Source organism: Oryctolagus cuniculus, chromosome 1 (genome assembly GCF_051225735.1).
Source record: "Oryctolagus cuniculus isolate XC-2025 breed Fujian yellow rabbit chromosome 1, ASM5122573v1, whole genome shotgun sequence".
NCBI lineage: Eukaryota > Metazoa > Chordata > Mammalia > Lagomorpha > Leporidae > Oryctolagus > Oryctolagus cuniculus.
In genome coordinates this window covers 228620898-228646592 of record NC_142867.1, presented here as the reverse complement: position 1 = coordinate 228646592, position 25695 = coordinate 228620898, and the positions used below count along the sequence as shown (strand labels likewise).

Sequence of the window (25695 nt, the reverse complement as noted above, 5' to 3'; positions counted from 1 at the left end):
GGCACAAAGGAAGGGCATCCCCACTGATCCGGGGCTGGGCAGGATGCGGGGTGGTAGACAGTAGAATCGCACCCGCTAGGCAGAGGCCAGCGGGCCCTCGACACACACGGCACACACGCGGCAGGGCTCACTCTGCGCCGGCCACTGCGGGCTGGGCTGAGTCACCCTATCAGAGAGGCAGGCACAGCTCCTGAGGTCGTGGCACTCTCTGGCTGCACCCAGCCAGGTCCCCTGAGGACAGATGCGTCAGCCTTCAGCTTGCTGTTTGTTTGTGTTTTGATAACATTTATTGAGCGCACACAACATACCAGGACGCTACACGTGTCGTCTCCTTTCATCCCCACTTGACAGAGAAGACACGAGGCCCAGAGATGGAAAGGGAGCCGCCTGGACTCACACAGCCCACAGGGGCCAGAGTCTGCCCAGAATTCTCCGGCGCTCACCAGGGGCCGTGGCAGAGCTGGGCTGGGGCTCTCCGTGAGTGTGGTCATGGTGTTGTTTAGAAGGCAGCAGGTTAGGCCACCGCCTGCAGTGCCAGCATTCCTGTTGAACACCTGGTTGCTCCGCTTCCAATCCAGCTCCCTGCAAATGCGCCTGGGAAAGCAGCGGAAGATGGTGCAAGTGCTTGGGCCCCTGCACCCATGGGAGACCCGATGGCGTTCCAGGCTCCTGGCTTCAGCCTGGCCCAGCCCCAGTTATTGCGGCCATCTGGGGAGTGAACCAGCGGGTGGAAGATTCTCTCTCTTTTTCTCTCAAGTCTTCCTTTCAAATAAATAAATCTTAGAACAAAACAAAACACAAAAAAACAGGCAGGAAAAGCAGGCCATGCCTTTACAGCGCCTCCCACCTAAAGAGGCCCCAGTTGCTAGGACTATGGTGTTAGCCCATGAATGTGGCCCACTGGGGAGGTGGGGTATCTGCTGGGTTATCTTTTTAATAAATTCAGAAGGCGGATGCCATTTACCCAGAAATAAACCCGCTGCATTAAAATGGTGAAACCAGGAGATAGAATGATGAAACATGAAACAAGACGGGGAGACGGGCGGGGGGCAGCCGCATGCAGACAGGTGCAACTGGAAGGAAGTTCCGCAGGGGAGAAGCCCCCGGGCCTGCACGGTGGGTGCGAGCAGGCAGCAGACGCCGGCCGGCGGAATGGGGAGCAGCCGCGGAATGGTTCCGTAGGCTCCCAAGCTCTTAAAAGAGCGCTGGCCGAGGCCACAGTCGGCTCCAGGGGCCCGGAGCAACACCACTCGCCCCAAGCCGGTTTCCCTCTCTCCTCAGGTGAGGGGTGGTCCCGACCCCACGCCCTTCCCCAGCCTCCAGGGGGCGGGGGGAGTTCTCCCAGGTGGACACTGCTTACCTTTGCTTCACCCCGGGGTCCCTAGTGCCTGGAACAGTGCCTGGGCCCCAAGGTGCACTCTGCACACCAAGTGAAGGCAGCGCAGGCCTGCGCAGAGCAGTGCACAACACACACCACGGTTCCCATGGGGCCTGGACTTCTGGGTAAAAGCCCCCTCCCTCTGCCCAGCCCCCTGCTGGCCTGGCTGCCCAGTCGGCCCACCGAGGCTGGGCCCCGAGTGTTCCAGATGTGGGCTGTGCGGGGCCTGGAGCCCGGCGGGCTCACCTGCTTCCCCTTCCACCCTCTCTGCCTCCCTTTACCTCCTGGGAGAGTAGAAGGTGCAGGCCAAAGCAGCCAGCCGCCTGGTCAAGTGGTCCATGCCCCTGCCTCCGCTCCCACGTCTGGGCCAGGCCGGACCACGACGGGCCAGGCCCCAGGGAGGTAGCTGTGCACAGGGAGAGAGGCCCGGCTCCAGGCAGCCCATAAATCAGGTCCCACTCCCACCGGTCGCTAACAAGCCGGGCTGCCTACCCGCCTCCATGGGGTCCCTGCCTCCGGACTCCCGCGGCGGCCTGGAACAGCCGGCTGCCCAAGGCCTCCCGGGTGCCTTGGCCTCCGCCCCCACCGCGGCCCCCAGATAGATAGGGGTGGTGGGGATTTTGTCTTTTTTTTTTTTTTCTTTTACAAGAAGAGAAAAAAATAGACATAAATGAAGAAAAACACCAACAAAGGAGCGAGGCCTGCGAGTCACGTGGGGGCAGAGACCAATTGGGCCTCCGGCGGCCCCCCCACCCCGGGCGGGGAGGAGGAGGAGGACGGACGGACAGGGCCAGCCTGCTGTCCGCCGGCCGCCCGCTGTGGCGTGAGGGAGTCCCCGCGTGCCCACCGCCGCCAGCGCCCCACCTGGGCCGCCCGAGCCATCCCCCGGAGCGTGGTGCCCACTGTCCACCCTCATCCGGCGACCGAACGCTCCTTCCGCTCCGTAAGTGAGGGCCTGGGCCCAGGCCTCCCCGCGGCCTGTGCCGGCCACTGTCTGCCCTGCAGAACGGCTGTGCCCGCTGCAAGGGGCAGGCATGGCCTGCGGCTCCCCAGGCCGGCTCTTCTTCCCTGGCCTGCTGACGGGAGGGGCTCGGCCTGCGGCCACCGGGCCTGCGAGGGTCTGTGGGGGTCTGAGGGTCCCGCTGGCTCTGTCTGTCCGAGTCGGGTAGCCTGTGTGAGTCGGTGGGTCTCTGGGCCTCCCTTTGGGTGCCCGCCTGCCTGTTGTCTCTGTCTGAGTCGGCTTGGATCTGTGTGTCTGTTTCGAGTGTCTGTCTGCCCGTCTTCGGGTTCTGCGGTGGGGCCCAGTCTGCGTTTGCTTCCCTGGGTGGGTGGGGTTGTGGGGTGGGTGGGCGGGGTACAACCTGGGGTGGTGGAACCCTGGGGTGAGGCGGCTTGAGGGAGGAAGAGAGCTGGCTCAGAACACAGGCCCCGGGCTCTGCACAGGCCTGTGCTTGCACTGGGGGTCTTCCTCAGCAGTGGCCGGGAGACCCCAGGACCTGCACACTGGAGAGGCAGGCCAGGGTCCCCACCCTCCCCCTTCCACCCGTGGCCCGTTTCCCACTGTCTGGGGGCCTCTCTGATGGGGAGTTGCAGGGAGGCAGGAGAAGCCCCCGCTCCCACCCCCCAGCCACCTCCTTCCCCAGGGGCTCGGGTGGGCGGGCGGGGGCTGCGGCTCTCTCACCTCCTCACCGGGATTCTTCCTTGGCCTCTCCTGGAAACCGCTCAGCCGCATCTGGAGGGCCGATCTCTTCCGTTTTCTGTGCGGAGAAAACGAGGCTCAGAGACGCGGAGTGCTTTGCTCTAGCTGGCCCAGCAAGCTCGCGGCAGATGGCACTCCCTCCGCGGGGCGAGCGCGCTCGGGGACGGTCTGCACGCAGAGCCGGCCCTCCGTTCGCAGGACCCGGGCGCCAGCCCCGCATGGAGCCCCTCGGCGGCTCGCGGCTTTGGGGTGCCGCCGTCCCCGACACCCTCTCCACCCCAGGTCGAGCAGTGGAGCCCTTCCTGTCTCGGTCGCGGCCTCAAGACTGTCTCGGACGCAAGGCGGGAGCGGCACTGGGGCCGCCCCTGGCCAGGAGCAATTTCTCTGCGCGTCCTGGCCCCCGGGCTCGGGGGGCCCCTCTGTACCCAAGGCTGCTGGGCCTCCCCTTCCCCCACTCCCAGCCCCTGCCAGGAGAACTCGGAGGGATTAGGGGCGCCTCTGCCCTTGGTGGCGCCGCTGGCCCAACTTCCGCGCCCCGCCTGGCCTCGGGGACTCCCCAGGCGCCTCCAACTCCGTTCGATTCGTATCCGCAGCAGAGCAAACTACGGTTCGTGGAGAAAGGGCCCTTCCGCCATGCCAGGCACGTGCCCGGCGAGTGCCATTCCGGTTCCTCCTCACCGGCGCCCCTGGTCATCATTCCCACTTCACAGATGCCGAAACTGAGGCCAGGCGGTGGGGGAGGTCCGCGGAAGGCCGCTGTGGGGAAAGGGGGCTGGGCCGAGGAGAGAACCTGGTTTCAGGCCTTGAACCCGTGCTTGCCACCACGCCCGCGCTCGCCCTTACCCACTTCCACGCTGCCAAACGAGAGGCGCCCCCAAGTTGGCCCTGGCCACGGCTAAACCGGGCTTGCAGACAGGCGCGGGTCCTCTCCCACCGCGGGTGCGGGGCTCGAGGCTCCCGGGCGCCCGACACCTGCCCGGATTCCGGGTGCTCCAGCTCCGCCGCGCTCTGGCTGCGGACGGGCTCCGGGGGCCGAGATGGTGATGGGGGCGCCGAGAGGGCCAGGGTGAAGACGCGAGCCAGGCTGGGGGGTGCAGGGCAGGGCGCTGGCCGGGCCGGGAGAAGATGCGGGCCCGTCCCCCGCCCCCGGATACCGCACGCTTCCATATAGAGGGGCCGGCCCCCTCCCCGGCCCCGCGCAGCGGGTTCGCGCAGCGCGCAGTGGCGGCGGAGGGGCCCGGGTCCCAGGTGCGCCTCGGAGCGGCCCTGGAGCGCGGGGGGCGGGGAGGCGGGGGGGGGGGGAGTGCCGAGGCCCCGCGCCCCCGCCTCCCCGCCCCCGGCCCGAGCGGCCGTCATCGCGGGCGGGCGGCGCTGTGCCCGGGTGCGGCTCTTCGCCGGCGGCGGCAGCGGCGTGGCCGGGAGGTGCGGGACTCCGTGCGGGCGGGACGCGGGGCGCTGCTCGCAGGAGCCGCCAGGTGGGCGCCGGTCGGACCGCGGCCGCCGTCACTCCCCATCTCTCGTCCCGGGGCCCCGACTCTGCGCGTTCCCTCCTTGGGACTTGGACTCTGCGCCCGAGGTCGCTCCGCCGCCTGGGGTGCGGCCTCCCGGAGCGCTCGGGGTCTCTGCCCGCGGTCCCCGCCGCGCCCTCTCCGCCCGACGTCTGGCACTCGGCGGCGAGGGCAGCTCCTCCCGTTGCCGTCGCGCCGCGGGCTTTGTCTCTCCGGCCCGGGGCCGGGCGGCTCGGCGCTCTCGGGCTGTCTTGTCCCGGGCGCCGTCGGGCTGCGCGCTTCTCGCCAAGGGCCCCTGTGCGGGTCCGGCTCTGCGGGGCCGCGCCTCGGCCCTCGGGCTCTCGCTTCGCCGTGGTCCGCGCGCCCCCAGGCCCCGACCCTCCTGCTGGGTGCCTCTGTGTCTCCAGGTTTCTCCCAGCGTCTCTGTTCTCTCAGCGTCTCTGTCTGGTGACTGTCGCCGCGTCTCGGACCCTGCGCCTGTCTCTCCAGGTTTTTCCTCTCTGTTCCCTTCTCGCCAGCCCTCCCTTGGTCTTGTGTCTCCATCAGGTCCCGTGCCTCGGCGACCCCGTGTCCCCGTGGTCGCCCCCGGGTTGGCTCGGGCACCGCGCGGCTGGGGGGCTCGCTCTGCCAAGCCGGGGCGTCTGCCTCTCTCCCAGCCTCGTCTCTGCCTCCTCGGCTCCTCGGAACGCTCCAGGGGCCCTGCGCCCCCACTCCGCCGGGGTTCCTCGGCGTCTCCGCCCGCGCCCGCGCCCGCGCCCGAACCCTCTCGTTTTCTCAGAATCCGGGTTTTGTTCTCAGACAAACGAATCCGGATCGAAGCGCATCGAATCCGAGGGTCCCAGATCGGGCGCGGCGGGGACCGCGCGGGAGGAGTCTCCAGGAGGGGCAGCGACGAGGGCCGAGCGCCGGCCAGGGCCAGCGGGGCACGGGCACGGGGACGCAGCTCCCGCCCCGCTGCAGGCTGCCTGGGGCGCCCCGGGGCAGAGCGCGACCGACCCGCTCGGAGGGCTCGTGGGGGCGGCGGCCGCGGGGTGCGGGGTCGGCCCAGCGCCCGCAGTGACCCGTTCCTCCCTCCGCAGGCGGACGCGGCGGGCATGGACTATTCGTACGACGAGGACCTGGACGAGCTGTGCCCCGTGTGCGGGGACAAGGTGTCCGGCTACCACTACGGGCTGCTCACGTGCGAGAGCTGCAAGGTGAGGCGGGCCGGGGTCCCGGGAGCGGCGGGGAGCGGGAGCGGGCGGCACCCCGGGGGCCCGCGCTCACTCCCCTGTCCCGCAGGGCTTCTTCAAACGCACGGTGCAGAACAACAAGCACTACACGTGCACCGAGAGCCGGAGCTGCAAGATCGACAAGACGCAGCGCAAGCGCTGTCCCTTCTGCCGCTTCCAGAAGTGCCTGACGGTGGGGATGCGCCTGGAAGGTGCGCGCCCGCGGGCTTCGGGCCCGACTCCCGCGGCCGAGCAGTGGGGGTGGGGTGGCGCTGAGCGAGGGCCCGAGGGGCAGCCCCACTGCCGGGTGGTGTGGGCCCCGGGCCTGCGGAGGGCCAGCCTAGCGGCTGCAGAGCCGCCCACCTCCTACCCCCACCGCGGGTACCCAGCACCAAGGCTTTCATGGCCTCGGCCAGTTCCCCTCCTGGTGCCCCCACTAATGGGCCAGCTGGCATCAGGCAGGTTCCTAACCTCTCTAAGCTGCCCCATCTGGAAAATGGGCTTACAGTAGCAGGACCCACCGCCCACCCCTCTACCCCCAGGTCTAGTGTTAGGATTGGCCTGCTTCACAGTGACGTGAGGACCAGCCCGGCAGGCGGTACCTGGCCATCGCCAGTATTGTCATCATGGTCCTTTCTGCTGTTCTCTGCCCACGGTCCCTGGCCAGCCCATCTTTTGTCCGTCCAGCCATCTGCAGCGTCACCCAGTCCTTTCACTGCGCAGGAGACATTCCTCCCCCACGTGCTCTCAGCCAGGCCCTGGGAGGGCTGGGAGTGGGGAGTGATTGCCGGCGGGGGACCCAGGCCCGCCTCGTCTGCCTGCCCGCAGCCCCCGCTCTCAGTGTAGGGACTGGAGCTCTCTCGGCTTGCACCCCGCTGGCCCCAGCCGGGCCGTGCGCCGAGCAGGCAGCTGTTGGCTAAAGCTTTAGAACGGCATAGAAGGCTCCCGGGGCTCGAGAGCTGCAGCCCACACGGCCTGCCACCTAGAGGAGGGGTCCCGGACGGGAGGGGGCTGTCCTGCCCTGTCCCCCAGCCCACATCCTAGCTCCAGGTCCCGGGGGAGCGGGACCCTGCTGTCTGCTCCCACACCACCATCCCTGCTCGTCCCCCCACTCTCTTCCTTCTCCCCGGGCTCAGGGTGGGGTCCTGTTTGCACAGGGGCAGGGGCCACACTCCAACTGCAGAGATGCACCTGTTGGGTCTGGCTGGTGACACATTCTTGGCCAGCCCAAGGAACATCTGGTCAGCAAGAGAGGTCCCCTCCCCCAGCACAGAGCCCCAGCGAGCCCTAAAGTCAGCTTCTGATTGGAAGGCAATGTGTGAGGCAAGAGGGCTTCAGTCAGTCCAGCTTCTGGTCGCCGAGTACCCGGATGTGAACAAGGCTAACTGGGGCCCCTTCCTGTTGCCATCTCCCTGCCAGGCCCTGTGCTGGGCACCAGAGCCCAGAGCCAAGCACCCAGGAGCTCTCGGCCTGTGGCACAGGGTACAATACACTCAGTGTGAAAAGGTTGGGCAAGGGGCAGGCTATCAGGGACAGTAGGTTCCGTGTGGGGGTGAATCCCGGAATACTTCCTGGAGATGCCTGGTTAAGGAGACTGACGTTGCTGGTGTGTAGTGAGTGTGGCAGTGACCTAGTGTGCTCTGTGAGCCCAGGGTCTGTGGTAAGGGCAGTGGAAGGTGGTGTGGAGGCTGAGCCTGACCCTCTGCCCCTGCCCACAGCTGTGCGCGCCGACCGCATGCGGGGCGGCCGGAACAAGTTTGGGCCCATGTACAAGCGGGACCGGGCTCTGAAGCAGCAGAAGAAGGCGCAGATTCGAGCCAATGGCTTCAAGCTGGAGACAGGGCCCCCGATGGGGGTGCCTCCCCCTCCCCCGCCCCCCCCGGACTACATGCTGCCCCCCAACCTGCACGCATCGGAGCCCAAGGGCCTGGCCCCGGGTCCGCCCGCTGGGCCACTGGGCGACTTTGGGGCCCCGGCACTGCCCATGGCCGTGCCCGGGGCCCACGGGCCACTGGCCGGCTACCTCTACCCCAGCTTCCCTGGCCGCGCCATCAAGTCCGAATACCCGGAGCCTTATGCCAGTCCCCCACAGCCTGGGCCGCCCTACAACTACCCGGAGCCCTTCTCCGGGGGCCCTGGGGTGCCCGAGCTCATCCTGCAGCTGCTGCAGCTGGAGCCAGACGAGGACCAGGTGCGCGCGCGCATCGTGGGCTGCCTGCAGGACCCGGCCAAGGGCCGCCCGGAGCAGCCCGCGCCCTTCGGCCTCCTGTGCAGGATGGCGGACCAGACCTTCATCTCCATCGTGGACTGGGCGCGCAGGTGCATGGTCTTCAAGGAGCTCGAGGTGAGTCCCCTCTCCCTCCGGGGCCGCCCCGCCCAGTGGCTTCAGGCGGTCTGGGGGCAGGGCGGCCGCGCCAGCCCCCACTGCCTCCCTCTCCTCTGTCTCTGATGGCCTCTGCCTCCCCAGCCCCTTCTGTCTCTGCTTCTCTATTCCCCTGTCTGGGTCACTCACAGCGTTTCTGTCTCCTCCTCTGAGACCCTGGGCTCCCTCGAAGGACCACGTGAGTCCCTGGGACGCAGTCTTGTTCCCAAGAGGCCAGCCCATCGTGTCCTCAAATGCCAGTACCTCTGAGCTTGGGCTGTGCGTGGGTCTTTCCCCTTCTGCCTGTGCATCGCGTGTGTATGATGGAGGTATGTGTTGGCGTGCGTGTGTGCGTGTGTGTGTGTGTATGCAGGGGAGCTAGGCAGGAGAGGAAGAGGGGGATTCCAGGGCTGCCACAGATCCCAGACAACCTCGCCTTCCTCTGTGGACTTCTCTCCCCTCAGTTGAGGTAGCTGGGGCTAAAGGAAGCAGAAACGCAGCAGGAGAAACCGAGGCCAGACATAGGGAAGGACTTCCCAGTCATTGGCCTCAGCGTGTGAAGGGCCTGAGGCCCCCCTCGTGCCTTGGCTCCTCTTGAGCCTCCCCAGAGGCCCCTCGAGCCTGTTCAAGGCTCATCCCCCTCCTTTAGCCCCGGCCTTTGGGGGCTGCTCTTCCCAGACTGGCCCTCCTGACTGCTCTGGGGCTGACCGTAAATAGCAGGGCCTGTTGCCTTCCGTGCTGGGGCCACGGCAGCCTTGAGCGGCATTGTCAGCACTGACGCCATTCAGGCCCGGGCTTCCTCCAGGGCCATGTGGCCGGATGGGCCCGGGGCACTGCCTGCCCCACTGGCATGGAGGGGAAACATGGTGGGGCGTGGGCACCGTGCATGCAGGGGGCAGCAGGAGGCTGGGCCTGGGCTGACCCAGGCCTGCGCCGAGGCCAGCTGCTCTCTCCGGCCCCTCTGGGCTGGCCTCCTGCAGGGGTGAGGGGCAGGGCCTTGGATGCTCTCACCTGCTGTCACCTGTGGCTAGAGGCCCTGGCAGGGACATGGAGCTTAAGTCCTTCAGACTTCCCATGAGCCCCCTGTGCAGAGGGGGAGGAGCAGAACATTCCCAGCCTTCCAGAACCCTGGATCCAGGGGCGGGGCACTTCCTCTGGCCGCCTTCCTGCTCTCCGGGGGCTTGCACGCAGGATGGGAGGGGCTTTTGTCCCAGCTCCGCTGAGTGTTTTTTCCTGCTTCTGGCTTCTCTGTGGTCCAAACCTTCCTGCTTCCCCTCCCCAGAGCCTCTGAGCAGAGCCCAGGATGCACCCTGCCACCCCCACGTTGGTAAAGGACCCTTGCAGACAAGCACCAGCCCAGCACCTCGAACCTCACCTGTTGGCCATGTGGGGAGGGGTGCTGGGCTGGATCTGATTGCAAAGTTCGGGACGAGGCGGTAGAAAACCGGGGACAGGACTGAGTGGCCCTGTTGCCCCTCTGGGCTGGCCGTCCAGCGCCCCACCTCCGGGTGGACCTCATCTCCGGGTGGACCCTCCCAGGACAGAAGGCAGGATTCTCTGGCTCTGAGGGTGGGGCAGCCCTGGGGCTGGGCACTGGGAACGTCAAGGAGACATGTGCGGGCCCCCAGGGGACCAAGGGAGCCAGCGGGGCAGCCAGTGGCACTCCAGGCAGCGGGAGCAGCCTAGGCTGACGTCACCTCGTGTGTGCAAGGATTTCTGGGTGCTTCACGAAGCCCAGCTTCCACCAGGAGTGGGTCCGTCGGTGTGGGGGATGGTCAGCCTGCTGGGGCTGGGTGGGGAGGGTCTCGCTCCCACCACCCAGGCTGTGGCCTCCTGCGGCTCATGCAGAGGCTGGGGGCTCAGCTGCATGGTCAGCCTGCCCGCAGCCCAGAGGCGTCTGACTCAGCACCAAGTTTGTTTTTTTTTTTTAAAGATTTACTTATTTATTTTTATTTGAAAGGCACAGTTATTGGTGTTGGGGGGCAGAGAGAGAGAGAGATCTGTCTGCTGGTTCACTCCCCAAATGGCTGCAACAGCCACAGAAGGGCCATGCTGAAGCCAGGAGCTTCTTCTGGGTCTCCCGTGTGGGTGCAGGGGCCCAAGGACTTGGGCCATCCTCCACTGCTGTCCCAGGTGCATTAGCAGGGAGCTGGATGGGAAGTGGAGCAGCCGGGACTTGAACCAGAGCCCATATGGGATGCCGGCGCTGCAGGCAGCTGCTTAACCCACCATGACATGGCGCCGCTGCCCCTCCCGACCCGACACCAGGGCCCTCGTTCCCCAGTCAGAGGCCATCCCCGTGTCTCCCCTTCCGTCGCACACAGTCACCGCCTTTTAGATCTGTCGCTGGCACAGCAGCGAAGGACCAGCGGCACCACGGCCTGCCAGTGGGAAGTGACTTCACTCCCTGCCCCTGGGTTTCCTCATCTATGGATGGGAGGCGTTCAAGTAGTGCCCACACCTGGGGGCGTGGTAAGGCTTGGTGAGCTCAGACGGTGAGGGAGTGGCGCGGGGCCGGTACACGCGCGAGTCCAGTGCCTGGGGCCGTGCCGCCTCCCTCTCTGCTCCCCACAGCCGCCCCGTGTTCCCTAGCCAGGCTTGTGGCGGCCCGGGCAGGAAGAGCAGGCTGTCCAGAGCCCCACAGTGTGGCTGCTTCCTGAGCAGGACACCTTGGAGGGGGCCCCCAGGGGCCTGATAACCCACGGTGACGTCAGTTCCCCTCCCCAGCCCGGCTCCGAGGCCCCAGGGGAACGGATTGACTCGCTTAGCTAGATGGCTTCACTGTCAGTCCCGGGTGACAAATGACGGCCCGGCGACCACTCGGCCGGGACAGCACCATGGCCAGCCCGCGGCGGGTCAGCCCCCAGAGAGTTACGGCACCCGCTGGCCTTCGGCCCGGGGCCCAGGCGGGGGCCTGCGGGCAGGGAGGTCAAGCGGCACCCATAAATACCCCCGCGCCCCGGCGGGCTGCCCCGTGTCAAGGCTCTAGGGAGATTTGTGGCCGCTCAGTCAGACGTGGGGGCGAGGGGGGGCCTGGCTGGCAGGGGCCCCGGGCCCCCCGCTGCACACGTCCTTGTTCCCCGGAAGGCCTAGGTAGAGGAGGGTGGAGCTTTGGTTTAGGGAGAAGTCTGGGCGGTGAAAGGCACCCTCTTGGGTTAAGTGGGCCTCTCAGACACCTGCTTTCTCGCTCAGAGGAGCTACAGCCACGGCTTGGGTTTGCTTTTAAATAAAGGGTGTGTGTGTGTGTGTGTGTGAGAGAGAGAGAGAGAGAGAGAGAGAGAGAGAGAGCGCACCGTGTGCATGCGTGTGCTCGTGCATGGCACTGTTTGGGGGTCTGGTGTCTTGATGTGTCCGTCTGTCCATCCAGCGTCGGAGGTGGGTGCCAAGTCCGGCAGGAAAGGGCTCGGCCACAGGGTCGGGGGAGCGGGGCTGGCGCAGCCCCCAGCCCCCTGCCAGTGGCGGCGCGTGTGCCTTCCTTTCCTTAACCAGAGCGGGAGGAAATTTCACAGAGCAGGAAACGAGGGTGGAGAAGGACTTGAACGCGGGGCATGGCGCCAGCGCCCGCACCACCACCACGTGGCATCTCTGTGGCCTGCTCCCCGGGCAGCCCCACCGCATGGGCTGCCCCCTCCGCAGCCAGAAGTCTGGGCACAGACTCTGCTCCCAGGGCTGGGACAGTCGGGTCACCGTGACCCCCTCTGTAGCTCAGCTGCCTTATCTCCTAATTCTCCCCTTTATCTCGTGTCTTCCACCCCAGCCCCCTTGTTCCTTCAGTCCTGGCCCACAGCCTCCGGCTGGGTTGCCCAGGGTGAGCCTGAGTTTTCCTGCAGGCACCCTCCTACCTGGGGCCTCCTCCCGGAGACAGGAGGAGGGGCAGGTGAGCAGAGCCGGCTCTCTCTGTGTTCCCTTCGAGCCTCAGTGTGCTTATCTGGAACATGGGCAGAATGCCGATGGGACGCCGGTGAGACGTCCTGAGCTGTGCCAGAGACGCGGCCTGCTCACAGCGTGCCCCGAGCCCGCCTCCCTCCTTGGACACTGACGGGGAGACCAGCCGGGGCATAGCAGGGGCTTGTGCCTGGGAGAGAGCAGGAGGGATGCCTCTGGGGTCCAGGGCTGGCGGGGGCTGAGCCTGGGGGTCCCCCCGGGGATGGTTTCCAGGTGGAGGGAGGTGTGTGGGCTGCTGACGCTGAGATGGGGTGGGGAAGGGAGCGGGAGGCAGTGACCGCAGGGCGGGCGCTGGGCAGGGGTGGTGGGCGAGCCTGCAGGAGCCGGCTGTCCAACTGCTCGCTTGCTCCTTGTCGCTCCCCCCTCTCTGCCTGGGGACAGAGGCTGCAGAGAGGAGGGGAGCGGGGGCTGCTCCCCCTGGGGGACAGGACCTCCCTTGGGCCCCGCCTCAGCAGGCGCTTCTCTGATCTCAGCGTGAGTCTTAGGGAGCACAAATTTGTCCATCAGCCACTCGCTGGCCTTCTGCTAGGGGCCTGGCAATGCGCCAGATGCCGGTCCTACCTCCCCTTGCCTCATGGGTCCCCGGGAAGGCCAGGGTATATTCCAGATGCCCGGGCTCGGAGAGGGCTACGTGGAGGCGGCAGGAGCCTACAGGAGACCGGGGCTGGCGGAGGGGCCTGCGCTGCCTCCACACCTGGCCGTTAGGAGTGCTGGTGGGAACCAGATGGAGCTGAGTCTGTGGGCAGGTTACTTGACTCCTTGTGCCCGGTTTCTTCTCACCATGACGTAACAGCTCTAGTGGCCCCCCGGACCTGGGACATGCAGGGGTCATGGTCCGGTTTACCACCCAGGCTGGTGCCCCGGCAGCCCCTGCGGTGCAGCCCCGGGGCCGAGACGCCGTGGCTGCCGAGAGGGGCTGGGTCTGGACTGCGTGCCCAGTGGGCTGCTCATCTTCCTGGAGACTGTGTGCGTGGCTTGGGCCTGGCTCCGCCTCTGGGTGACCCCAGGAGAATCCCTCACCCGCTCCGGGAGGCAGATTTTGTTTATTTGTTGTTGTTGTTTAAAGATTTATTTATTTGAAAGGCAGCATGACACAGAAAGAGAGAGTGTGAGAGAGCGAGAGATGGAGAGAGTTTCCATCTGCTGGTGCTCTGCCCAAATGGTCACAATGGCCGGGGCTGGGCCAGTCTGAGGCCAGGAGCCAGGAGCTCCATCCAGGTCTCCCAAGTGGGTGGCAGGGGCCCAAGCCCTTGGGCCATCCTCCGCTGCGTTTCCAGAAGCATTTAACAGAGAGCTAGTTCACAAGGGGAGCACCTGGGACTCGAACTGGCGCTCTGATATGCGATGCCAGTGTTACAAGAGACGGCTTAACCCGCCGTGCCTCAGCGCTGGCCCCGGGGCAGCTTCTTTACCTGAAAAAGAAACGGGGGCCAGGGCCTGGGCTTCCTGACTCTAGTTTCACACGGTTCTCAGGCCCGTGTGCCACTGTCAAGGGCATCACTCTGGCTGGGCTGCCGTGCGGGAGGACATCCCGGCGGCTGGCCCTGCCCTGTGCCCGGGGTCTGGGCGTCGGGAAGCTGCCCGTGGTGCTGTTGTGTTCTGGCTGCAGGTCAGACCATCGCCACCCACAGCCAGCAGGTCCTCCTTTCTTGCCGGGGCCTGGCTCCTGCCCTTCCCGGGCTCTTTTCTGAGTAGCTGAGGCTGCCCGGGGGCTGACCCCAAGCCCATCACGGACGGCATCCCACCTGGCATCGGAAGGGGGCCTTCCCAGAGCACCCCCGTGGCCACCAGCCGCTGACATTTACTGGGTGCTAACTTTGTGCCTGGCCAGCGAAGTGCTGTCCATTTGACAGATGAGAATGTGGAGGCACAGGAAAGTTCTGGAACTTGTAAAAGGCAGAGGCGGGGCCCCGCCCCACTTGGATGACCTCACAGGGGGGCAAATGGGGTTGCACGCCCCATGACCTCTGACCCGAGGGTTGGGGGCGGTGGGGGGGGGCAGGCCTGGCCCTGGCTGGATGGCAGAGCCCGCGTGCGGCTTCCTTGCAGGTGGCCGACCAGATGACCCTGCTGCAGAACTGCTGGAGTGAGCTGCTGGTGTTCGACCACATCTACCGCCAGATCCAGTACGGCAAGGAGGGCAGCATCCTGCTGGTCACCGGGCAGGAGGTGACCGCCCCGGCCCTGGCCTGGAGGGGAGCAGTGGGGGGCAGGGGGTGATCGGAGAGGCTCTCCGAGGGCGTGGCAGGGCACTGGGGTGTGGCAGGATCCGTGGGAAAGAAGGAAGGTGCCAGGGGGCTCAGGGAGGGGCGTCCGGAGCGGCAGAGCCTCCGGGCGCTGTTGCGGGGGACGGGGCAGAGGTGAGGCTCCCCGGGCCGCCGGCACGGGACTCATGGGCGAGACCTCCCAGGCCCTAAATCCTGACTGAGTGATCGCGTGCATGAGAGTCGGAATGAACGGGCAGAGGACTCTACAGAGCTCAGAATTTGCCTTTTGCAGCGGGACAACAGGGCTGGGAGCAGGGGGGTGTTCACAGGAGGGATGCAGCCGGGGGTGGTGAGGGCAGCTGGGGCCTGGCGGGAGCGCCTTCAGGGAGGAGTGGGGAGGAGGAGGGGGAGGTGAGGGCTCAGCCCGGGGGTGGGAGCATCGCTCCTGGAGTGGACATGAGGGGGGCAGCAGGCTCCGTGGGTGCTGGCGGGCAGGGCGGTTGGGGACCGAGGCTCTGCTCCCCCCACCTGCTGCCCCCCAGCCCTTCTGTCCTCATTCTTAGTTCCCACCCTGCTGACTCGGACCAGCAGGGGGACGGGGAATGCTGGCCCCAGGGGGTGACCCGGGGCCGGGGTGTCCCTGTGGGTAGGTGTGGACCACGTCGCTGTGAACACACAGGGGCGTGGGTGTGTCTGCATTACTCAGTGTGATCAGAATGTGTGTGTGTGTGTGTGCACGAGTGGACCCTGTGAACACGCTGGCGTGGCCTGTGTGTGTGAGCGTGGCCACCCTGGGTGACCTGTGGACGTGCCCGTGTGTCCCTAGCCACACCTGCTCTTCCCCTGCCGCCTACCCCCAGCCTGAGGTGGCACTCGCTGCAGGGGGCTGCACCACTTGGCACGTCTGTGCTGGTGGGGGGGCTTTACTATAGGGGCCCTGCAGGCACCCCGCTCAGCTCCCAGGTCGGGGCCCGCCTGACCCGCCTGGCTCCGCCCATCCGTGCCCTCTCCCCTAAATCCCAGATGGGGGCTTCACGCCCTGTGTCCTACAGCCCATGTCTTCGCCTGACCGGGGCCCTCTGGCCTGCGCAGGTGGAGCTGAGCACGGTGGCCGCGCAGGCGGGCTCCCTGCTGCACAGCCTGGTGCTGCGGGCGCAGGAGCTGGTGCTGCAGCTGCACGCGCTGCAGTTGGACCGCCAGGAGTTCGTCTGCCTCAAGTTCCTCATCCTCTTCAGCCTGGGTGAGTGGGGCCCCGGGGGCAGGGGGCGGTGGCCAGGTGGGGAGGCCCAGCAAAGTGGCCAGGACAGGCCCGGGCGGGGCAGGAACCCCTCCCCGTGGCCGAGCGTGTGCCTGGCTCCTGACATGGGGGCTGCTTCCCCTCTGGAGCGGGGCTTCTCCATCGGGATATAAAGCAGGAAGATGCCCCCGTTGTGGGGCGAGGACCCCTTCTGAGGATGTGGGAGGTGCCTGGCTCCCACCCCGCCCCCCGCAGGAAAAGCCACGGAGTTAGGGCTTTCTGTCCTCGGCTCCCGCCCTGCACACCTGGTTTTTCTTAATTCCCTATCCATCGAGGCCCAGGTTCTGACCTGGAGCTCTTTCGGGCCCAGACCCATTTGCCCATTCGTTGGCTCATCCCATAAACATTTGCTGAGTGTGCGCTCTGCGAGGTGCCGGGGACATGCCAGGAACAGAGGGGACCCCAAACCCCGCCTGCGGGCTGCTTCTGTAGGAGAAAAAGCGATCGGTGTGTGTCCGGCCAGTAGGACCTAGTGGGACTGACGCGGGCCAGGGCAGAGCGTGCGCCCAGCCCGGCCCCAGAGGCTCAGCCTGCATCCTGGGCTCCCAGGAGCCAGCAAAATAGCCCTGCTGCCCGCCCCCCCATGCCCGGCGACGCCCGGCACATGGGCGGGCTCCTCACTTCCAGCAGCTCTCGGTCTGAGAGGGAGATGGGTAGTCCTGGCCGTGAGGGCTGGGCAGAGAGAGGAGGAGGCTCGGGGATCCATCCAGGGCAGGCTTCCTGGAAGAGGGACATCTGAGCAGGGTCTTGGAGGACGAGTAGGAGTTTGTAGGCGGGATGGAAGGATGTGGCAGGGGTTGAGCTTGGCGCCCTGTGGGGAGGGGCAGTTTCTGTGGTGGTCGGTGTGACAGCTGCAGTCCAGCAGGGGTGTGCCTGCCAGAGGGGGCTGATGAGTGAAATTGGGGCGCCACGTGTCCAGGCGGCGGTGGGGGCGTCTGGGAGCAGTGGTCTGGGTCTCCCGACTGCCGGGCAGGCTGGCAGCCAGGGGGCGTCTGCTCCTCTCAGGACAGCAGCGGGGCCCTGCAGCAACGGGGCATGGAGTTAGGAGTGGCCTGCGGTTCTCGGATGCAAGCAGAGGCCAGGCCAGGCTGTGGCAGCTCCCTGGCCTCTGCCTCCGGCTGACCCTCCCCCTCCCTTGTTTCTGAGAGCTGAAGGGGCTGGGGCTGCGTTATGGGGGTGGGGCCGAGGAGCACGGGCTTGTCTGTGTCCGGCTCTGGATGCACGTGGCCGTGCGCATGCTGTGTGTGCAAACGTGGACTTCTGCGTGACGCTTGCTTTCTGTGTGCCGTGTCGTGTGAAGAGTGCAGGTGACGGAGTGACCGGGAGGTGTGGGGACACAAGGGCTCGGAAGCATGGGCAGAGATGGGAGACAGAGCCGGAGTGTGGGCTCCTGGGGGTCAGCAGTCGACAAGGTGACAGTTCTTGACCTCGCTGCCATTACGAAGGCACCAAGGGGGTGCCCCTAAAGAGCCGGACACAGTCTCAGCCCCCAGCCCCTCTTCCCACGTAAGCTCCAGGCGCTCGGGGCTGCCAACAGCTCGGCTCTGGCCGCCACCCATGGTCAGCCCCAGACTCCTCCTCCTTGTGCTAGGGTCAGACAGCAAACCTGGGCGCACCCTGCTTTTTTTTTTTTTTTTTTTTTTTTTTTTTTTTTTTTTTTTTTTTTGACAGGCAGAGTTAGACAGTGAGAGACAGAGAGAAAGGTCTTCCTTCCGTTGGTTCACCCCCCAAATGGCCGCTATGGCTGGTGCACTGCGCCGATCTGAAGCCAGGAGCCAGGTGCTTCCTCCTGGTCTCCCATGCGCGTGCAGGGCCCAAGGACTTGGGCCATCCTCCACTGCCCTCCTGGACCACAGCAGAGAGCTGGACTGGAACAGGAGCAACCAGGACAGAATCCAGTGCCCCAACCGGGACTAGAACCCATGGTGCGGGCGCCGCAGGCAGAGGATTAGCCTAGTGAGCCCTGGCGCCGGCCCCACCCTGCTTTTTGGTTCCCAATGGGTGTGGCCAGCCGCAGACCAGGCGGTCCCAGCTCCTCCTTTACACCAATCTTCATCCCATTTTCTTTTCTTTCTTTATTTGGGAGGCAAAGTTACAGACAGAGAGAGGTAGAGGCAGAGAGAGAGGTCTTTTATCCGCTGGTCCACTCCCTAAACAGCTACAACAGCCAGAGCTAAGCCCATCAGAAGCCAGGAGCCAGGAGCTTCCTCCGGGTCTCCCATGCAGGTGCAGGGGCCCAAGGACTTGGGCCATCTTCTGCAGCTTTCCCAGATGCATTACCAGAGAGCTGGATGGGAAGTGGAGCAGCCGGGACTTGAACCGGCACCCATATGGGATGCTGGTGCTGCAAGCTGGGGCTTTAACCCGCTACACCACAGCACCTTTCATCCCGTTTTCTACTGGGGGTGGCTGAGGCCTGGGAGACTGGACAGAGACTGCAGCGCTTGGCTGCGCAGGCTTCAGGAGGCCATGGGCACACATGTGTGTATACATGGAAGTGTGTGTGCATGCGCAAGTGCCAGGCAGAGGGGGGCAGCGGTTAGGGAGGGACTTGGATTCTCAATCTTGTCTCTGTCTGGCTGTGCGCCTTCTTGCGAGTCCCTCCGGTCTCTGAGCAGTAGAGGGGTCATCACAACACTCACCTAGCTGACGTCACAAGAGAACTGCCCCCCACCCCCACGGTGCAGTTAGCATGCAGGGAGTCACTGGACCCCTCTTGAGCGCCTGCTGTGTGTCTGCTACAGAGCTTAACTCCGGGCACTGGGTCTGGCTGGGCCGGCTGCAGAGGCTAGGGGTCTGGTGAGGCTGGGGCTGTCAGGGGGCAGGAGGGAGGGGCTGGGGGAACCTGGCCCTGCCTCAGGCCGGTTCTAGGGCAGGAGAGGAGCCCAAGAAGTCCTGTATGATTGTGTTGGGTCAAAGACCAGAAACCAGCTCTAGGGAATATCAGGGAAGGCTTCATGGAGGAGAGGCCTCCTTGCTGGCCCTTGCGGAGTGAAGTGAAACAAAGCAAGCAGCGCTGAAGTCATTCCTGGCTAAAAAGTTACGGGGAATCCCGGAAGTTCTGCGTGCTGTGTGGGCGGAGCAGGGGTGCACCGGGAGCCGGTGAGGCAGGCAGGAACTGAGCTGTGCGAGGCCTTGAATGCCAGGCCAAGCGTCTTGAAGGATTTTAGGCAGGGGTAACAGGATCAGATTGACATGTTATCCGGACCCTGCCACCTGCTGGGAAAAGGCTAGGCAGGGGGCATGGAGCCCTGCCAGGGGCCTGACCGGGGGTCCCGGGTGACAGCCCAGAGTCCAGACTGTGGGGCTCCTCCCATGAGCCCACCCAGCCCAGCAGTGCGGGAAGGGAAGCTGGGGCCTGCAGGGCACCGCCCCTGTGCTGCGCTCCCAGCTGGCGCGCCGGGTGCCACCTTCGGGAGGGCGGTACCTCCTGGGTCGGGCAGCCCGAGCTCCCGGCTGACGCCCCCGCCCCTCCCCGTAGCACTCAGCGCCTCCCGCCTCGCCTGCCTCTGCGTAAGGGTGCCATTTGGCGTCTAAATAGCCGTCTCAGGCGGGCGGCACAGAGGCAGGTAAGGAGGTTTAATTAAAATTAGTGCCTCTCCTGGCAATCACGCTGTTTATGAAGATGGGCCCGGCTGGCATTGTTCCGCAGAGGACTTAATCGAAGCTTAATGGATTGACCTAACATTCGATTTCCTGATTCCCATTGAGGCGGCGGCGGCAGCATTCCCTTAAGCGTTTGCAATTTACCCACTGCTCCGCGCCAACAAAAGACGGCCTGAATAGCAGCCCCACTCCAGGGGCCATTGTGCGCGGGGGCGCCTGCCTGAGTCACCGCTATTGGGACAACATTCTTTATGCCTCGCTGGAATGAAAGGATTATTCAAATATTCAATTAAACCGTGAAAAGGGGGCTTTTCTGAGATCCCGGAGCCCCCAGCTCCGCAGAGCTAGCGGGGGCTGCTCGCCGAGGTGGGGGTGCCGGCGCCCAGCCCCCTCCCACCTCCCACTTCCCACCTCCAGGACTGCCGGGAGCCGAGCGGGCTTGGGGGACACAGGCTCAGCTCTGGGTGTCCATCCCCACCCTGCAGGCATTCGGGGCGCAGGTCGCACTCTTGGTCACCCCCTGATGCTGGGGACAGGAGGCTGAGGCTCGGAGCGGGAAGTGACTTGCCCAGGGCCACCCAGCTGGCGATGGAGCTGGGGACTGGAAGCCCTGGCACGTTAGGGGGAGGGGTGGGCTCTCCAGGCTTGCGGGGGTCCTTGCTCCCGAGTCGGAGGCAGGCGAGCAAGCCAGGTGCTCGGGGGACACTGGACATCGGTCATGGCAGAGACTTCCTCTCAGCCTGCTTGGAGACGGGGGCATGGGGAAGAGCCTAGTCCAGGCTGCTGGATTGGGCGGAACTTCCGGTGAGGTCGGGTCCCCCAGGAACCTGCGCCCATGCGGCTGCCCCGCCTCCCCACGCTGCTCGCCGCCCGTGGCAGGAAGATTGCGATAAGGATTCACACCTGGCTTTGGATCCAGGCCCTGGCACCGTTGTCCTGACTCTCTGACCTCGGCCTGTCCTTCCCTGCCTGTCTGGCCGGCTGCGGGGATTGGCCCAGCCAGGTGCCGGTACCTGGTGGGCGCCCAGGATGCTGGGGCCAGACTCTTGGACTGAGGCTGCGGGGTCTCAGTAGCCGGCCTGCAGGGGGCAGAGGGTCTCTGAGAGGCCAGAGGAGTGACCGGGGCGTGGGCTGCCCCTGAAACCCGGCCCTTGCTCCGCACCCGCCCCCCCCCGTGCCCCGCCCCGCGTCCCTGGCTAGGTGCAGCCGAGAACAGTAAATCCTGGTAAAGCCAGGCCCCATCTTCCAGCCCCCTCCCACCCCTGCCGCACCGCAGCACCCTGGCCAGTCCCCCCCCACCCCCAGCCCAGCTGCTTCCTCCAGGCCCCTTTCCAGCTTCGAGCCGATCCGATCCGGATCCTTTTGCAGACCCCCAGACTCCTATTATGAATTGTCAGGTGACTTGCCCAGCCCCAGGGAGCAGCAAAGGCCAGGACTGGAATGGGGGTTGACCTTCAGGAAGCCAGGTAGGTGGGGTGACCTCTGAATGTGTCTGGAGCAAGCCAGGATAGGGAGTAGAGCTGCTACGTACAGTTGAACAGGTTGTTCACTGTGCAAGTGCACCTAGGTAGGAAGCGGTAGGGGCTAAAATGCAGCTGTATCTCTGTGGACAAGGGGGCCCTCTTTCTAACTGTCACAAAGGGGGTCTCATGGGCCAGTGGTGAGCCTCAGGAGACGTGGAAGAAAGTGACCCTGGCTCACTTACAGGAGGGAAGAGGAGGGGCGGGGCGGGGGCGGGAGTGGAGGCCAGACCCTGCCATACGCCCTGGGCCCAGCTCGGGTTTCCTTAAATCCGACTTTGGACAACACAGGCCTAGTTAGGCGCGCTGGGGGCGGCCGGGGATCAGGGTTGCCTTGGGCGCCAAGCTGCCCTGGCGCAGTGGGTGTTAAGCAGGGATTAGGGCAAAGGCGCGCTGCACCCGGCCGACTCCCCCGCAGCAGCAGGGCTGGGCGAGATGGGGTTCACCATTGCCCGGGCGGGGTTGAGCTGGGTGTGGGGCTCGGTAGGGAGGAAGCCAGGGTGGGGCCGCAACTCAACCCCATTGCTCCCCGCAGTGGCGGCTGGGATCCAAACCCCATCTTCATCTCTCCAAAGACATCTCGTTCTTGGCCTCTTCACTGGGCCTCGGGCTGGGCCACCCAGGGCCCATCTCCCTCCCCTGCCTTTGCCTTTGCAGAGTTCTGGGTGCCCCCGCTCTGCCTCCTGTGTCTGCTTTGTGTGCGCGCTTGGCTCTGCCTTGCACACCGCATCTGGAACCTTCCCTCTTTGTGTGGTGTTTTCCACGCAGCCCCACACTTTAAAAGATCCGTCCACTGGGGCCGGCACCATATGGGTGCCAGTTCGAGTCCTGGCTGCTCCACTTGCGATCCAGCTCTCTGCTATGGCCTGGGAAAGCAGTAGAAGATGGCCCAAGTCCTTGGGCCCCTGCACCCACGTGGGAGACCCGAAGGAGGCTCCTGGCTCCTGCCCATGTGCTCTGTGCTGTGTCCACTCCATTGCTTCTGACTGCTGCCCAGGGCTCCCCTGGGTGCAGCCAGTTCGTGGCCGCCTCCTTGCCACCTAAACATCGCTGCTGTGATCACCCCCCCGTCCCTGTGCCCCGTGGCCCCGTGGCTGAGCCTCCCTGGGCGCCGGAGCCTCCTCCTTGGTCACGGGCCAGGCCCAAGAGTGCCCTGTGTCCCCGTGTCCTGTAGGACAGCGCCACCAGTCCTCACACCTCATGGCTGTGAGCTGAGACCTCCGGTCACTGACAGGGTCACCCCACTCAGGCTGGTTCTGCCGACAGCGACGGCCGTGGGGAGGATGGTGCCAAGATGGTTTTGACCATGGAGATGATGGGACGGTGTTAGTTCGATGGTGGCCGTGGCGGGAGTCGGAGAACAGTGACAGCTACCGAGCATGCGCTGTGCGGGGCGCTGGTCTCCTAAGCACCCCCCGCCCGCCGACACCCTAGCGCCTCACAGCCACCTTGCAAAGTCGGGACTCCTGGTGCGGGTGGCGGGGACCTGGCACGGCTGTGGCTGTGACAACCGCGTTTGCTGTTGGTGGCGGCTCAGCGTGGCTGCGGCGGCAGTGGCGGCCATGTCCGTCACGGAGGGCGGTGGCGGCGGTGGCAGGCGGTGGCAGGCGGTGGCGACGCCTGCGTGGTCGGGGAGGGCGGGGCAGGTGGCGCCGGTGCCAGCCAGTGACGGCGCTCCTCCCCTCGCAGACGTAAAGCTGCTGAACAACCACAGCCTGGTGAAAGACGCGCAGGAGAAGGCCAACGCCGCGCTGCTGGACTACACCCTGTGCCACTACCCGCACTGCGGGGACAAGTTCCAGCAGCTGCTGCTGTGCCTGGTGGAGGTGCGGGCCCTGAGCATGCAGGCCAAGGAGTACCTGTACCACAAGCACCTGGGCAACGAGATGCCGCGCAACAACCTGCTCATCGAGATGCTGCAGGCCAAGCAGACCTGAGCCCCTCGCCGGCCCCGCCCTCCAGATGGCTGATTTTGTTACGCCGGCCCCAGGAGCCCCGGCCCGGCCCTGGAGCCGCGTGTTTGGGAAGGTGGGGGCGCGTGGGCGGGGCTCTGGAGGTGGCTGCCCACCACCCCCTTCCTCCCCAAATCCCAGCGGCCTGTTCTGGAGTCTCAAGTGCAGGTTTGGGAATCCCCTTGGGGGGCTCAGCAGAGGTCATCCCTTGGCCCTCTTCTGGAAACAGAGACAGGGACAAGTTGCGCATCCCCTGGGGGGAGGGGGGAGTTTCCCCGGATCTTGCACCGGGGAGAACTGAGTTTGCTGAGTGGGCGGGGCGCCTCCCTGCCTGCCCCCTGCCCGCGTGACTTCTGCAGTGGAGAAGCTGGGCACGTGATCTGAACCGTGTCCTGGTCCCTCTGCCCCCAGAGCAGCTGTTTGGTACAGTCCAAGTTCTAGCCCCACCCACAGCGGGCCGGCCCGGGCGCATATTTATCTGCAAGGTTGCAGTCTGCAGGTTTCTGGTGTCTCCTTTTGCCCCTCCCCGGTTTGGTTCGTATTTTCATCTCCTAGACATTCCTTGCAAGGGGTGTGCGATGGAGGGCGGGGCTCAGGTGTGAGGCCTCAGGCTGTGATCAGGTCAGCACCGAGCATGGCCCCAGACTCTCCTAGGGGATCCGCAGCAGGTACCAGCGGTTGTGAGCCCCCACGGGAAGCCAGAGCTGCGTGCCTGCCCCCACCCCGCCACGAGAAGGGCAGGAGCGTGTGGGGGCTCTGAGTCTCTATGGGTGACCCTGGGAGGGCATATGGGTCTTTGGATCAGGGACAGCGTTGGTGAGCCCCTCCCTCACGGCCCTGTCCCCTTGGGTCCCTTGCAACACACCCTCGAAGCTGAGTCCTGGCTCCTGGGCCTCCTTGCCCGAAGGCCCCAGGTGCCTGGGAGCGGCACGGGCTGTCCCGGGCGCCCACCGTCTGCCTTGCTTTCACATTGCTGTCGCAGCTTGTGCTGAGCCTGCCCAGTGCCCTGACACTGGGCACCCCTGCCCCTGCCTCTCTGCGCTCCGCCTCGACCTCCACCTCTGCCCCGTGAAACGCGTGCCCCTGCCAAGGCCAGAGACCCACGGGCCCCGAAACAAGAAGTGCCCTTAAGTCTCCCCAGCCCTGCAGCCCTGGAATAAATTTTACAAGTAGTTTCCAGCCACCTATGCCTATCTGCAGGTCGGGGCCAAAGCAGAGCTGGCCGCCCTGGTGGGTTCCCGGTGGGCAGGACGGAGGGCATGGGGCTGAGGCCGGCTCAGAGCTCCGGGGTTGGGGGCAGCAGGGTGAGGGGACATGGGGCGCTGTTGTCCCTCATCCCTGGGCCCCTGATGTAGCGGCTTTCCAGCTCTTGGCCCCCATCTCCGGCAGAAGGGAGCAGTCACTTAAAGGGCACCTACTGTGTGCCGTCCCTCATCTCACCGTCTGCAGCAGCCCTGTGGGTGGGTGGGGGCTGCACAGGAGCGGAGGAGCCCTGAGCGGGGACCTGGGGGAGCAGGTCCCACCCTGAGCCTGCCTGGCTGCCCAGCACGGGCCCTTTCCTGCGGCTCATCACCGGTCCCTGCCACCCCCACCCCCACTGGGTGGCAGCAGTGAGCCAACTCCTGGTCCGCTGGTGCCTTTGTGCTAATTAGAGAAAGCCCCCCCCCCCCCCCATCCACAGCCACAGGGCCCTAGGCACACAGCTCAGCGGGGACTTTGAGGCAAAGACGCACACGTCGCCCTCCTAGGCACCTGCAGACGTGATGCAGGGGACGTGGCTCCTGCTGCAGAGGGACGCCCTGTCATGTAGGGGAGACTCGCTTGATGAGACTACAACTCCACGCAGGGCAGCACAGGTTGCAGAAGGGGCCGGCGTCATGGCGGAGCGGGTTAAGCTGCCACCTGTGTCAGCATCCCACGTGGGCACCAGTTCCAGTCCAGGCTGCTCCACTTATGATCCAGCTCCCTGCCAGTGCGCTTGCGAGAGTAGCAGATGGCCCAGGTGCTTGGGCCCCGTCACCCACGTGGGAGACCTGGATGGAGGTCCTGGCTCCTGGCTTCCTCCTGGTCCAGTCTGGCTCTCTGGCCACTGGGGAGTGAACCAGCAGATGGAAGGTCTCTCTACCTCCCTGTCTATAGCTCTGCCTTTCTAATAGTGATAATAATAAAGATGAGGAAGGGTTGGTTCACCTCTGGGGGTTGGACAACGGGACAGGAAGCCTTCATGGCTTAGGCTATTGGTTGTCCAGACTGGGTTTTGAGAGATGCCCAGGAGCCCCCCGACGACACAGGAGTCAGGGCAGTCCAGGCAGAGGGGTGCGTGGCAGGTGGAGGGGCACTGGAGAACCTCTTGTCTGGAGACTCAAGAGAGTAAGGGGGTGACGGGGCTCAACCCGGCCGCAGCTCCGGACTCCAGCTTCCTGCTAACTTGGGTCCTGGGAGGCAGCAGTAACGGCTCAGGTCACTGGGTTCCTGCTACCCACGTGGGAGACTTGGACTGCATTCCTGGCTTCTGTTTAGGGCGTGAGCCAGCGAATGAGAGCATTTTCTCAAAAAAAAATCATACATATATAATTATATATGTATTATAATATAATAAATTATATTATTATACATATATAATTATAAACCCCAGAGCTGAGGGTTTGGGTGGGGCTATTGAACAAGGAAGCGGGGTGGATGAAGGCCCTACCTCGCCCCCGCAGAGTCCTTGTGATTGATTTGGGGGAGCCCTCGGAAGGCAAGGGGTGGTGGGGGCCACCAGGTGTCCTGCCGGGCTAGCACCTCCTCCTTGCTGCCACTCAGGATCAGCCCTGCACTCCCCTGCACCTGCAGGCGGGGCTCTCGGGTGGCTGAGCTGTTTTCCTGTTGACACCCAGGCCCAGGGGAGCCCTAATGCATCATCACGGCTCCCTCCCGGCCTCCAGAACCCAAAAAGAGCCAGCGCCTTGGAAAAGACTCTGGCCAAGTCGCACATTGGGTGGTGGTCATCCCCCAGCAACAGTCCAGG

The 25695-nt window shown here is 65.3% G+C and overlaps 1 protein-coding gene and 1 long non-coding RNA gene across 5 annotated transcripts; one reads left to right on the top strand and one right to left on the bottom strand.

Moving 5' to 3' along the window:
• Positions 1-223: 223 nt before the first annotated feature.
• Positions 224-4207, bottom strand: LOC149128890 (uncharacterized). The gene is made up of 3 exons (XR_016225143.1): positions 3921-4207; positions 3060-3135; positions 224-594 (listed from the first exon to the last, which is right to left on the bottom strand). It is a non-coding gene; the product is annotated as an uncharacterized LOC149128890 (long non-coding RNA).
• Positions 2072-23868, top strand: NR5A1 (nuclear receptor subfamily 5 group A member 1). 4 transcript variants are annotated; one of them, XM_051839837.3, is made up of 7 exons: positions 2072-2321; positions 5665-5781; positions 5867-6008; positions 7515-8140; positions 14153-14272; positions 15403-15550; positions 22423-23868. In XM_051839837.3, the coding sequence occupies exons 2-7, from the start codon at positions 5680-5682 to the stop codon at positions 22668-22670; spliced, it is 1386 nt and encodes a 461-aa protein (XP_051695797.2). In that variant the 5' UTR covers positions 2072-2321; positions 5665-5679; the 3' UTR covers positions 22671-23868. The 4 variants fall into 4 exon arrangements, with proteins under 4 accessions (XP_051695797.2, XP_089176138.1, XP_089176149.1 ...); XM_089320012.1 differs by lacking the exon at positions 2072-2321 and adding an exon at positions 4397-4552; XM_089320023.1 differs by lacking the exon at positions 2072-2321 and adding an exon at positions 4406-4499.
• The last annotated feature ends 1827 nt before the right edge of the window (positions 23869-25695 follow it).